General features: G+C 37.2%; 1 protein-coding gene across 2 annotated transcripts in view; it reads right to left on the bottom strand.

The window, feature by feature from the left end:
- Positions 1 to 425: 425 nt before the first annotated feature.
- LOC111867027 (protein prenyltransferase alpha subunit repeat-containing protein 1) overlaps positions 426 to 15,007 on the bottom strand; it is an 18,017-nt gene continuing 3,435 nt past the window's right edge. The window contains exons 2-4 of one of the 2 annotated variants that reach the window (XM_023856491.2): positions 9,115 to 9,275; positions 4,286 to 4,465; positions 426 to 2,786 (exon numbers count right to left, since the gene is read on the bottom strand). In XM_023856491.2, the coding sequence (XP_023712259.1) occupies positions 1,942 to 2,786; positions 4,286 to 4,465; positions 9,115 to 9,275 (1,186 nt within the window). In that variant the 3' untranslated portion in view covers positions 426 to 1,941. Of the gene's footprint in view, positions 2,787 to 4,285; positions 4,496 to 9,114; positions 9,276 to 15,007 lie in introns of both variants that reach the window. The other variant, XM_023856490.2, reaches the window with a different exon arrangement.

The following is a 15,007-nucleotide window of genomic DNA, read 5'->3' as shown; positions in this document are numbered from 1 at the left end:
ATCCTGTGACCTTCCGGCCTGTAGCAAAGTGCCTCAACCAACTATGATACTGCATGCCCCTGCTAATTTATGTACATAATTTAATAGCAATCAACTGAAAACATACCTAACACACTGATATTTTCAAAATAAACATCCTTCAAAGCATAATCAGACTTAACTTTCTGGACTGTGTGTGAAGTGTGAACACTTTGAAGGTTATCACTTCCTACCTCTTCTTTCTGTTATGCCATTAAATAAAATCGTTTTACTTCAGAAACCTAAAAGGAGGAAAGACATTAAGAAAATTATCTTTATCCATTTGCATATATAAACAGAGGGATCAGCATTCTTTATCGACTGAGAGCTGCACAAGATACAGAAACTATGAAGCGTAACTCCATCTGAACCTTTCTATCAGTATTATCGAGCTGGTATCACAAATTCATTCCTGCACTCTCTTTGTGAGGATATACACATGAGATAAAACCTCCTGAGTCTAAGAACTTCTGAGCACTCTACATATGGAGCTCTCTCTTCTTTCCAACATCAAGTTTACATACAACATTAAAATAATACTTGGAACATAATGTATTCTTTAATTTTAATACTAAGTATTTCAAATAGATGTGAAGAGTAAAATCCAATGGCTGAAATAACTGTGACAAGAAAACTTATAAAATATTCTTTCATTTATAATAATCATCACTTTGCCCTGCTCAAACCACAATACACAGACTTCAAAATTCAATTATTCTACAACTGAAGCCAATGTGTTGGATTCCTTAATACAGACATAGTTAGGTTCTTCTTTACCTCCAGAAATGGATACACTATTAATAAGAAAGCAGCCAAAACTACACAGATGAGCGTAATTTTCGAACTGGTCTTCTGTTCAAAACAGTTAGGGATCCATAAACTACAGGCCACCATCAATAATTCTTCTTCTTCTCACAATTTCAATTACAGGCTTACATATATCACAGATCATAACTACATAAATATATCTGCTTCTGACACATGCAGGAAAATATTTCAAAATCCATACGGATACAGCTACCATAAATAATGATACCATAAAAATGTTTTGAATACTGAGGTCCCCAAATTCCAAACATTTTCCAATTTAGTAAATACTTGAGGACAATTATTACATCACAAGTATGAAAACATCAGGAAGCAAGAGGACAAATAATTTTAAATTACAAACCACAAGAAAAGATGGAAATTGGAAGACCGGTAAAAGAACAGACTGAATAAACAAAGAGTTTAAAGGGTAAAGAACACGCTACTGGGCCTAATCCATAAAGTGGTGGTTTTATTGGCGATGACAGTGATGATGATGATTAATTATTGAGGACCAATAAGTATGTAAAATCACAAGCAATGAATACTCATCCAGGAATATACCTTACCCTTTTGTGACAATCCTCATCAAGTGACACTGCTCAATACTCTTTTCTCAAAAAAAATCTATCAGAACAGATGTTATAAGCATACTGACAGTGAAGCTTTCCATTATACACCTAAAAATTAAGTAACACTGTAAACAGAATGAATGCAGACAGCAGTCAAGTAGTTAGCACTCCTGTTTTGTATTTGTGAGGTCACAGGTTTGAATCAAGGTCTAAAAACTTGAAATCCTTCCTGAGGTGTATTAGAGCCAAATTCTGGGGCCATATCTTTACCCACCCTTCCAAATTCTTTTCAATTCATCATTCACACAAACATCCTACCATTCAACATTAATAACCTAAGCAGTTTAAAAATAACTGCTAAATTAGCAAAGAATCATTCCTTCAATCAATCAATACTGTGATGATGAGGTTTCCTTATAATTTATATATAACAGAGAGAGCAGACACATTTATATTCTCAAAAAGTAAAACTCCCTAATTTAAAAATTCTCTTGAAACATTTACGTAAAAATAAAAGTAAACTATACCGTCGTAAACATATTTCTTAATTGTGACACGTAACTGCTGGGATGTCCAGTTTCAGGACATGTGACAGCCACTTATGGTGTTGCTTGGCAAGTCGCTGCTGGTGTAATTCATCTGGCCGACAGTTGCTGATCAGCTTCACTTCATGCCATATCATGGCTCCTTGGAGATTACACAAATATCTGTCCAAAGCAGCAAGCTCCTCAGAACTAAGCTTCTGGTCTTTTTCCAATGGAACACCATCCACATTCATGTGGTTGCTAGGCTTGTCCTTGTTCAGGGCAGACACTCCTTCACTAGACTTCTCAGCACATCTGTTCCTTATTGCAGACACTTTACTACACCTACAGCCCCCGATACCATTCATGTCTGCTCTCCTAGAAGTCAGAAACTTCTTGAAAGACATGAGCAAATACCTGCGATGGCACCATAGTGCTTCATGCCCTGCAAACCTCAGAATAAGATCTGTATTCAAAAGAAGTTCAGAAGCAATCAATCCCACAGCCTTAATTAGAGCAGACTGCACAGTATCAATAGTGTCCTCACTCCAACTGCAGGACAGGAACTGCAGTATTGACTTTCGTGCCTTCTCTGTGACATCATCACTGACAAACTGCTTGAGCTCCAGCAAATGGTTCAACAGAAACTGTCGGTACTGCAGCCCACTATGGTCTGACACATGACTCGACACCCATGCTTCAGAGGAACTCCATTCTTTTAGGAGAGGAGCACTAGCAAAGGAAGCAAGGTGAGTCAGACACCACATTCTATGACTCCATGCATGGTAATTGTTGGGGTAGCGATCAGCTGCATATTGTGATACTTGCAGCTCCTTTTCTAGCAGCTCATCCTTATCTGCATCAGCTGTAAAATAAAATACTTCCTCTCAAACACTTCATAATTACATAAACCAGGAAGTTTCAGATTTGTTGTCTAGATTCAAAATAGGATTGATAGAGAAGGCTGTGGAAATAATACATGAGTCAATGGCACTAAGAGTTCTTCTTGTGTTAAATGTGAAGATTATGCAAATGCTCATCTTAGAACCTGAAAAAATTGAAATTTTGGCCCAGACTTTTGCAATATGTGGCATCTGTCTCCAATCAACATAACAGTCCAGTTTCCACACAGTCCTGACACTGACAGTGCCATTAAATAATCAATAAATAACAATGGCAGTTTTAAAGCCAAGCATGGTATAACTCTCTGGCAAATCAACATGACGCCCTGAATATATTACCAAATTTTCTATAGAAGCTTACTGCTGAAAGTATTAAAATACAGTCAGCTTTCAGGTTTCAGGGCTTCTGACTCTCCCAAAATCATCTATTCATTTTTATTCTACAGTGCAACTCTTTCAGAGCTATCTTGAGGCCATTGGGCTCCTCAGGCAGAAGAGACAATCCACACATCAACTTCAGCTGCAGAGATTCATAATGGTAGCAGTCTCAGCAAACCAGCAGCCTGTACATGTCACATTTGACCTCAATATTACCCCAGTAAACTGGTGAACAGCAACAGCGACATAAATTATGTCAGTGTGTTCTAGCTGACCATATACTGCGCACAGCTACACATTAAACATTCAATGAGGTATGTTATTATCGTGTTGAAATACAACATGCAAAACACAAATCTGCAACAAGTGTTCATGTATGATGCCTGCGTGAAAAGTGTATGTGCAATAAAAGTAAGAAAATTCACGTGTAAATTGCATGTGATGTCACAGTTCCAAACAGAAAACAATTCATAGCATTGTAAATAAACTAATTAAAGTTATCAGTGAACAATATGAAAAAACCAAATCAAAATGCAACATGCTCACTGAAGATAAACCAGATGAAATTGGTGCTAGACTTCAACATTCTCCTCAAAAATTCCTTACTGCCTTGCATGAAATGCCAGGTTTTCAAAAGCATCAGCACGAACTGCCATAAATTCCTGAAACTGATGCCATATAAGACAAAAGTGGTCAGACACAACATAACATATAAGCTTAGTGACTTATCGGAATGGTTCTGAAGAGAAACTGCAATGTGTACAGGCTCTTGGTTTGTTGAGTCTGAATCTTATAATCCAAGTCGACACAAAGGTCATCTGTCTCTCCAACCTGAGCAATTATGACGAAGCTCTCAGACAACTGTACCATAGTTCGCAATACAAAGTGTAAACCGGCATCTGCCACATCAAGACAAAGGACGCAAATTAAGACTCACTGAAAGTCCTCTACAGTAAGTACTGGGAATTAATCTGCATTTTTACAGACTTAAATTTAGAGTTACTGAATTGAACAAAAGATTCTCATTTCATCTGCGTTTACATGTAACAAGATCACTAAAAATAGTAGTAACAACACTACGCACCTAGCAACAGCCTTTTGACCACCCACTTACGGTGAGCAAATGCCTCAGCACATTTTGGCTTTCGAGACAACAGTACAGCTGTGAAGTGAAGCTCTCCTTGCATGTCCAGTCTGCTGGCTTGTAGCAGCTCTCGGCGCATATTCCAGAAAGTTGTCACATCAGGATTGAGCAAGAGGGCACCTGACAGCAAACGTGCCAACAATGCAGGATCTGAAGCAAACAAACCTTAATCTCATCTTAAAAACAGCAAAGTAGCAATAGTGGTTCATATTGTTCAGTCATACTGCAGACCAAGTCACAAAATGATACAAAATTACAAAGTTCTAATTTATGACAATTTATAATTTACAAGGGTTGGATAAAAAGTAGTGGAAACACTGCTGTAACATGAAAGATGTGTTTCAGGTGGCACTAGCGCCATCTGTAGCTGATAGCAGAAGTTCAGTTGAAATAGCGCAGTGAGTGGCTCTGGTTGTTTCACTGAGTTGCATTCTGCATCGTCTTGAAGTGCAGGAGCCCAGTTCAAGCACACTAACATGTTTACGAAACAAGAACGCTCCTGAATAAAAACTGAAGTTGTACGAGGTCATAGTGCACAAAACTGTTATCAGGGACTGCAAGAAGAATGTGGTGATGCTGCTTTGCCATATCACACAGTGGCACGGTGGGGGAAACTGTTCCATGAAGGGAGGGATGCCCTTCAGGACAGCCATTGTTTAGGATGACCCAATGATGACAACCAGTCAATTCAGATTCTTGCTTCTTTGCTGGATGTCAATCATCGATGGGCTGCATGGGAGTTAGCTGCTGAGGTAGGCGTATGTCACAAAACTGTGCTCCACATTCTGCACAATATTCTTGGATACCACAAAATTGCAACACGTTGGGTACCCCATACAATGTCCGAGGTGCAACAGTGGTAACATTATGCAATTGCACAGGACTTCTTGGACCAGTACCAGAGGGAAGATGATGACTTCCTTAGAAGGATCGTCATTCTGGACGAAACTTGGGCTTGCTCATATGAACTGCACTTGATGCAACAATCAAATGAATGGAAGCATCCTGGCTCTCCTCGTTCAAAGAAAGTGTGCCTATGGCAGAGTATTAAATAGCTTGACACATGAATAATACACCCCTCTGATAGGATGATAAATGTGTTGAAGGTACATGAAGGTGGTCATTCCTTCTGGTACCAATCACATATAGAGAGTTATTGGTTTGAAACTTATCAAAATTATTAACATAAGTATATCATCAGTGAGAGCAAATATACACATGGGATTGGCAGTATGTCAAGCTTTTTAAATAAGCCTCTACATGTATGAGTTGGGCCCACTCCCATCATTATTCTTATTATTATTTTCTTTTGTATAACAAAGACCTTATGACTGTCTGATGTATTTCCCCAATATATTATTCCATATTTCATCAATGAATGATAATATGCATAATATACAGCTTTAAGACTATTTATATTTAATATATAGGATAATTTACGCATTAGAAAACCAACTGTGCTCAACCTGTGAAGCAAAGAATCAATATGTCCCTTACAAGTCAGATGATTGTCCGGCTGCAAACCGATAAATTTTATCGTTTCTACTTCTTTCAGATTTTTGTTAAAAAAAATGTACAGAGGGTAGCTCGTGGCTGCTGTTGAGGTGAATAATTAATAATTCAGCACTACGCCATGAAGACGTATGGTAGAGCGGATGTATAGACCCACATTTTCTTGACCTTAGCACTAGCTGGGGGTAAGTGGTCAGTTTCACACTCCCAGCTGCTTTACCCCCAGGGAAAGAGCCCCCAATACCCATTGGACAGGAACTTGGGTAGGCCCAAGATCCAGTCTGCAGAACATGGAGACGTCAATATACTTGTTCCCACCAGGACTTGAACTCCAATCCCTTGGTCATCCAGCCCATAGCCAGTCACTATACTGACTGCACTATTCCAAATCCTCGTCATAATTCAAATGTTGATTTATCAGTCTTCAACTTGAAGGATTTTCATATAGTGCTGCTGCTCTGTGAAGTGGCATGCAAAACTACCCAATCCACCAGAATCATAACAGGGGGCAATGTCTTCATGAATTACCATGTAAGTATAATATGTCTCTTTCACTCCTTCTGTCCATGGGGGAAAAGACATGGCCCTAGAAATCATTATCTTAAAATATAAATATTTATGTATATAATATTATATTTAAGCATCATGTTGCACCTTATACAATATATGATATAACTCCGTCCTAAGTGCAAACTATATTTATAGGAAGAAAGCAGTCTTCTGGGATTTGGCACCGTGTATATGTGGTGTTAACAGATGTTTCGGAGGAACGTATCGCCTCCATCTTCAGGGTAGGTCTGTAGTGCTGCAGCAGCTTCTTCTTGTTTCTAGTACTGTATAGGTGTTATTCTGTGTAGTCTTCTTTACTACGTAGTAAAGATAACCAGCGGCACACACACACAAGAAGACTACACAGAATAACACCTATACAATACTAGAAACAAGAAGCCGCTGCAGCACTATAGACATCGGGCGAGTAACCCTAACATTCTTAAAATTTAAAATTTAGAGAAAAAATTTTTAAAGGATTTTAAATTAGAACCGAAGATTTTATAAGTGCTAATCAAGAAGACATATGTTTTTAAATTTTAAATGTTATAAATAAGTGCAGTGTAACAGATACGTGAGTGTATACACCTGATGATGGCCGTTTGGGGCCGAAACATGTAGTGTATAAAGAAGAACAAAACGAAAGACCTATATATATAGTTTGCATTTATGTATATCTTTGATTGTAACAGATTAAGCAGTAGAATGCAAAGGTTTGTGAAGAAGTAGCTAGTGTTATAAACTGTGACTGTGGAGAAAGAAAAAGGAACTGCTCTATTGAGAAAATCCTTGTTTTCATCTCAATCCTTGAATTGTTTCCAAATATTTATATACTCATTTATATATTCATTCATCAGTAATCTGTCAGACGACAGGTCCACAGTCTCTTCCAAAACAGTTCCTCCACTTAATGCGACCTTCTGTTTTTGGAAAGAGACTCATCCCCTCACTTGGAGGATTCGTGTATATATATATACAAAAAATTAACACTCGTCTCATAGTTGCCTTTCATTAAAATCTTGTGACACACGGTTTTTCATGTTTTCTGAAAAAAGGGGCCATCTCACATTTGAGATCCCCCTAAATTGTCAACTGACTAACTACACAGAGATTAGCCAATCTTGAGAAGCTGCCAGTTCCACAGCTACTCAAGAGTTTCCCATGGAGCTCAAAAGTTCACTACCATGTTTACAAGAGCCTTCCACCAGTCCCTATCCTGAGCCATATACATCCAGTTCATATCACCCCATCCCAACCCTCTAAAATCCATTTTAATACTATCCCCACACCTATGTCTGTCTTCCTAGTGGTCTCTTTCCTTCTGGCTTTTCTTCCAAAATCCTACGTGATTCTCTTCTTTCCCCATGCATGCTACATGCTACAATACAGTTGGCGAAGAATACAAGTTATGAAGCTCCTCACTATGCATTTTTCTCCAACCTCCTCTTGCTAAAATTCATCTTCAGTCCAAATATTCTCCTCAGCATCTTGTTCTCTAACACTCTCAGTTTATGTTCCTTCCTTAATGTCAAGAGGCCACGTTTCACACTTACACAAAACAACTGGCTAAACTATAGTTTTGTATATTGTCATTTTTATGTTTTTAGGCAACAAACAAGAAGACAAAAGATTCTGTACTAAATGGCAGCAAGCACTACCCAAATTCAATCTTCTCTTAATTTCCTCCTGAATCAAATTTTGATTTCTTATTGTCATTTTTAAACATTTGAACTGTACCACATTTTCCAAGGATCTATTAGCTAACCATTTAACCAAAAAATCAACCATTGTCAGATGTCCACCACTTATTATTCAATATATTTGCAGCTACCCTCCATATCTGTAGGCCATCTCCTCCATCTGTGACCTGAGGACATGCCGTGCCGTGCTGTGCCATGCCATGGTGACAATGGACCACATAACACAGGTCAGTAATGTAAGTACTGAATACTAACATGTGAGCAACCCCAAGCACTCAGACCACTAAAGGATCCACTGTGCATCCATGTTTTCACCAGGGCCCTTCAAAAGAGCCTGTCCTCAATGCCAGAATCACAACCTGTTTGCCATACAGTAATATTCCCTTAAATAGTTTTTTTGTTATCAAAAATGCATTTTTTCCTGAAAGCTATGATTTCAGTAACCTCTGAACAATTCCATCACATTGCTACAGGAGTTAAACCAACTTCATGGAGGCTGAGTGCTTCTAGCACTTATGGTTTGCCAACAACTCAAAAAAATTCCCACCATTTCATGGAAACAAAAGAACATTACTGTGTTCATAAATCCTACTGGTCCCTATCCTGGGACAGAAGAATCCAGTCCATGCTGTCCTACCCTATTAGGTGGTATTTAAAATATTAAATTTGTAAAAATATATTTTATTATGCAGCTGCACAAATTAACAGCATTCTTTACATAAATATTGGTCTTTTCATGACCATGTCTATTTTCTAATTTAATTTAATAACAAAAACACTTCTTTTAAAAGTAATTTCTCTCATTACTTGGATATGAGGAAAAGCATGTTAAACCCGTTAACTGTTCTCTAAACATATCCCAGCTCACAGTCCATACATTCTATCCAATCTGCAAATATCAATAACACATTTAAGCTAATATAACCAGCCGCTTTATAAATAATCCATATATTATTGCAGGCAGGATCCTAACTTTTGGGACAGTATGGCTAAGAAGGAGTGACTAACCTTCCCTACGATTCCGCAGATGCCGGGCATCCATGAGACGACGGTACGTGTAGCAGTAAACATGGCGGACACACCATGACTCCAGCCCCAGGCAATGCTCAACATGTAGTACAGGTGACTTGTTGTGGTTCACAGTCACAGGCACAATATCAAACTCTTTCCTACAACACAAACGCACAACACACATTTCGGTTTAGTTCTGAAGTAAAAAACAATGCTTATGATTTATGTTCTCTATGCAGTATCCAAACCAACAGCTTAAAAACTCTCATCAAGTAGCGACATTTGAGAAATGAGAAAGCACTGAGGTCCCTCATTTCATAACCATTAAAGCTGTATCACGGGGAGTATTGTGCTCTGGGATGTGACGCCATGTAGTCATATAGAAGTTTGCTGATGTTTCAGAAGAACACATGGTTAAAGAGTAGGCCAAGCAAATAGCTAGCAAGTGGCAGGCAGCAAGTAGAGCTAAATAAACTTTCCTAAGCAAGGCAGCATCTTCCTCAGATATGTCAGTGAACTTCTGCCAGACTACAGTGTCACATCTCACAAGACAGTATTCTTTACAATCAACTCTGTAAGAACTCTGTATATGTCACTGGGTCCAGAAGGAATGACCACCTTCATATACCTTCAACACATTTATCATCCTATCAGAGGGGGGTGTATTATTCAGGCGTCAAGCTATTTACTACTTTTCTGTCAAATATCACAGTTTTAAAAAATGATAAAAAGCAATTTAGGTTTGGTTAGACTTGAAACGATTCTGACGATGGTGTATACTGTACTTCTTTTGGCTTATTTTGGACTTCATCCATCATCTAGTATGTAAAAGACGAAAGACCACGACGTTTCGGAGACTGGATCTGTCTCCGTCTTCAGGTGGGTATGGAAAGATAAACCTACGCAGTTGGGCCCATTAGAAAGAGCTAGTCGCAATCACCCAATCCCCAATCACTGGGTGATTGAGACTCGCTCTTTCTAACGGGCCCAACTGAGTAGGTTTATCTTTCCCTACCCACCTGAAGACGGAGACAGATCCAGTCTCCGAAACGTCGTCTTTCGTCTTTTACATACTAGACGATGGATGAAGTCCAAAATAAGCCAAAAGAAGTACAATTTAGGTTTGTTTTATGAAATTATTTGCAAAGTAACTCATTTTACTCTATTGATGAATTTATCAAGCATACAAGGGGCTCAAAAGTTAAGAGTAAATAAATGGTCTGTGTGCGTGAATTTGTTGTAAGTGTAGTAATATGTAAGATGTCTGTTTGTATTATGAATTTTAATATTTTATAATGTAACTGTTTCGATGATATGGCTTGCCAGAGAGAGAGAGTGCGTGCGTGTGCGTGTGTGTGTGGAATGTCAAGGTGTGAATCTGACAGTGGTTTTTCCATGACCTATGTGTGTTGTCCTGACAACTTGAGCTATCTGTGAGGCCTGATTACATATTTTATTGGACCAATCAATAGTTGGATAAGTATTTTAACTGATTTGTGCTCTTTGAAACTTGACGACTATAAAAGCATGCAGGAATATGTTAATGCCTTCATGTCAATAAATCTCAGATTAGTCTCAATGGACAAAAAAATAGAAGATGAGCTATTAGCTGCATTAATGTTAAAGGGTTTAACTAAAGAGTATTATCCCATGCATATGGCGCTTGAAAACTCCAACGTAACTCTGACTAGTGAGCTCATTAAATCTAAGCTATTGCAAGACACTGAATTTGGTAAAAATGCAAATTCAGATTCAGCCTTTCTGTCCACAGATAAGTTTAAACGTAAACCACCAAACTGTCAAATTTGTGGTAAGCTAGGCCATATAAATAAAAACTGTTGGTTCAAAGATAAGGATAAGGCAAACAATAATAATCATAACAATCAGCATAAGCAAAAATTTAAGAGCAACCAGTCTTCTAAATCAGTTAATAGTACTGATGAAAATAAAGAAGGATCCGATCATAGGTGTAATGAAAATAAATGGAAAAATAAGACCAGTAAAAGATCCATGTATATGGTATCTGCCCATCATGTTAAAGTTAAGGATGACACTTGGGTAATAGACTCTGGTGCTTCACACCATATGACTGGAAATAAGACTATTTTGCAAAATTATGAAACACATGATTCTAAAGAACATGAAATAACCCTTGCTGATGATAACATGTTAACCAGTGCAGGTTTTGGTGATGTAAAACTTATGAATGACAATTATAGCCATATCTCAGAAGTATTGCATGTACAGGGATTGTCTACAAATTTGTTTTCTGTAAACTAAATTGTAAATAAGGGTACAATTGTGTTATTCACCAAAGACTGTTGCAACTTATATGATTCTGATGATTTTGAGGTAAGAGGCAAAGTTCTTGCCAAAGCATATCCCGAAAATGGGATTTATTGTTTAAATACCAAAGCTAACATGACCCAATCTGCAAATATAGCAACTAAAGATAAGTTTAATACCAAAGAGAAAAATGTGAAAAATCTTGTATTAATATTGTAAAGAATGAACAAGTTGCAAGTACCCTGCAAGTTGATGAACAACTGTTGTGGCATAGGCGTTTGGGGCATTTAAATAGGGTTAGCATGCGGTTGCTAAAAAAGGGTTTAGCTAGTGGCATCAACTTTCAAGAAGAAGATCAGTCAAAGAAATGTGTTCCATGTCTGGAAGGCAAAATGACAAAGAAGCCTTTCCTACAATCAAAGAACAAACGGTCAAAAATAATACTTGATCTATTACATTTAGATCTGGTTGGGCCATTTGAAGTACCCTCTTATGGGAATGCTATATATTTTTTGACTATCGTGGATGATCATAGTAGAAAAATCTTCATTCGTTTCTTGAAACAAAAAGGTGACACATCTGAAGCCTTTAAAGAATTTATGAAAATGATTGAGACAGAAACTGGATTGACAATAAAAGCTGTTCGTTCTGATAATGGTGTTGAATTTTGCGGCAAATTATTCAATGACATGTTAAAACAAAAGGGAATCAAAAGGGAATTCTCTGTGCCGTATATTCCACAACAAAATGGAACTGCTGAAAGAGCTAATCGCAGCATTTTGGAAAAAACAAGATGTATATTGTATGATTCCAGCTGCAACAAAAGATACTGGGCTGAAGCAGCTCAAACAGCCGTGTATCTTTTAAACAGATCACCTCATTAGAAACTAAAGAATCAATTGCCTGAAGAAATATGGACAGGAGAAAAAATTGATCTCCCATATAAAAATTTTTGGATGTCCAGCGTATGCACATATACCATCACACCAAAAATTGGATGCTGTAAGCAAGAAATATATTTTTATGGGATATAGTGAGGAAAGTAAAGCTTATCGGTTATCAGATCCCCACAATCCGTCTCAAATAATTGTGGCAAGAGATGTGGAATTTCTGGAAGAAGAAATAACAAACAAGAAAGAAAGTGAGAAAGGATTTCAGCTTAAAGACATTCTTCCAATGTCATTAAGTTTCTACCTTGACTCACAAGATGAAACAATGATTCCGCAAGAACAAAACCCTGAAGAACAAACACAAGTAGAAGATGAAGGAAATGAAGTTCCATTAGAGCCAGATGGTTTAGAACAATTACAAGGAAACTTGGAAGAAAGAAGATATCCACTTCGAAACAGGAAACAGAAAGAATTTCCAGATTTTGTTAGCTACTTAGCCATGCATAAAGATGAGGAGTCAGGACCAGTCATATATGAAGAGGCACTGTCAAGCTCCGATAAATCTAAATGGGAAGAAGTCATTAAGAAGGAATTAAAGGCCTTTCAAATGAACAAAGCATGGACAATAGCGGATAGATAGTCAAATAAGCCAGTAGTGAAATCAAAATTGGTCTTCAAAATTAAACGAGATGCTGAAGGAAATGTCACATGTCATAGAGCACATTTAGTGGTGAAAGGTTGTAGCCAAACAGAAGGAATAGACTATTTCGAAACTTTTGCTCCAGTGGTGAAACATTCTTCAATGCGATTGTTATCTGCTTTAGCTGCAAAGCATGATTGGAACACTGACCACCTTGATGTCTGTACCGCATTTTTAAACGGAGATCTTGAAGAAGTTATATATATGGAGCTTCCTGAAGGATATGACATTAAGGGGGAGTCTAATAAAGTTTGCAAATTAAGAAAATCATTTTACATACTGAAACAAGCTGCTAGGTCATGGAATAAGAAAGCAACAGAGGTTTTAAAAGGCCTAGGGTACAGGCAAACTTGTTCCGAACCATGTATTTATATCACACAAAAGGGTAATTCTGTAATTAATATAGCATTGTATGTTGACGACTTCTTCATATTTCACAATGACAATGTTGAAGTTGAGAATATAAAAGGAAAATTGCAACACTGTTTTAAAGTCAAGGATTTGGGACCAGTTAAGAAATGTTTAGGAATGGAAGTGAAAAGAGATACGGCAAAGAAAACTATAAAGTTGACCCAAACTCAATATTTGAATAATGTTCTTAGAAGATTTAATATTCCAAATGAGACTAAACCTGTTAGTCATCCAATGGAACCAAACAGCAAACTGAAACCATTGCCTAAATCAAGAAAATCAACTGAGAATTTAGATAACATGCCATATCAACAGGCTATAGGATCATTATTAACGTATTTAGTGGTGTGCACGCGCCCAGATATATCCTTTGCTATGACTTACCTAAGTCAATTTAACACTTGTTACACAAGAGAACACTGGGTATTATTAAAAAGAGTTCTAAAATACCTAAATACTACAAAGGATGTAGGTATTGTATATTCCCAGAACGATGATCAATTGGAAGGTTTTGCCAGTGCAGACTGGGGAGGAAATTTAGATCGTAGATCCTTCAGTGGATCTGTGTTCAAACTATCAGGAGCAGCTATCAGTTGGTGATGTAGAAAACAAAGGACTGTAGCCTTGTCAGCCACAGAAGCAGAATATATGGCGTTATCAGTGACCGCGAAAGAAGCCATTTTCTTAAGAAAATTATGGTTTGAAATATGTAACAAGGAAATCACTGTTCCCATTTCTTGTGATAATCGTGGCGCTTTAGCCATAGCAAAGAATCCTATCAGTAATGACCGAACAAAACATACTGACATAAGGGTTCATTTTGTAAGAGAGAGGGATGAATCAAAGGTATTGTCAGTACATTACATTCCTGGAAATCAGTTAGTTGCTGATGGTTGCACGAAAGGTTTAAATGTACGGAAACATACTGATTTTATTAATTCACTTGGATTGTGCTAAGAATGATGTTTCCTAATGATATTCTGAATAATAATAATTTTTTGATATATTCACAACGAATAAGTATTTAAAATAAAAACTCCAAAATTGTTTAAGGGGGAGTGTTATGTTGGCAACTCTCAAATACTGAAATATAATGTTAGAGTTGGCAACATCATAGTAAACAACTTAAGAACTATGTTATTTCTTGTCACCTAAGTGATGTTCACTGTTATGTGTAACTACAGTTACATGTGTAACAACAGTATCTTTATATTGTTATGTGTTACTATGGCTATAAGTAGGGCCCGGATTTCTATGACATGTCATATTTTTTCCTGGGGTTCATTCCTATTTTTAAATGTAATTATGCATGTTTCCAGTCATTCTTATTGAAATTATGTCGTCTTTATTGTGCATATAAATGCATATTTTAGAGTTTTATTGGTTTTACAGCATATTTTGGCATAATTTTGAAATAAGGTCATATTTTTGTCATTTTAGAAACAATTCTTTGATATAATGTAAAATTTCGGCTCCATAATGTTTAGTATTACAAAATAAATTTCAGGCTGGACTGTTGCTTCAATGTGGAATAGAGTTCAAGTACATGAAGTTCGTATTAAAAACCATATTTTTGACTGGACTGTACTTGCAGTTACAAAGG

Source organism: Cryptotermes secundus, unplaced genomic scaffold, assembly GCF_002891405.2.
Source record: "Cryptotermes secundus unplaced genomic scaffold, Csec_1.0 scaffold1483, whole genome shotgun sequence".
In the NCBI taxonomy this organism is placed as follows: domain Eukaryota; kingdom Metazoa; phylum Arthropoda; class Insecta; order Blattodea; family Kalotermitidae; genus Cryptotermes; species Cryptotermes secundus.
The sequence above is the reverse complement of the archived record's forward strand: the minus strand, read 5'-3'. Positions and strand labels throughout refer to the sequence as shown.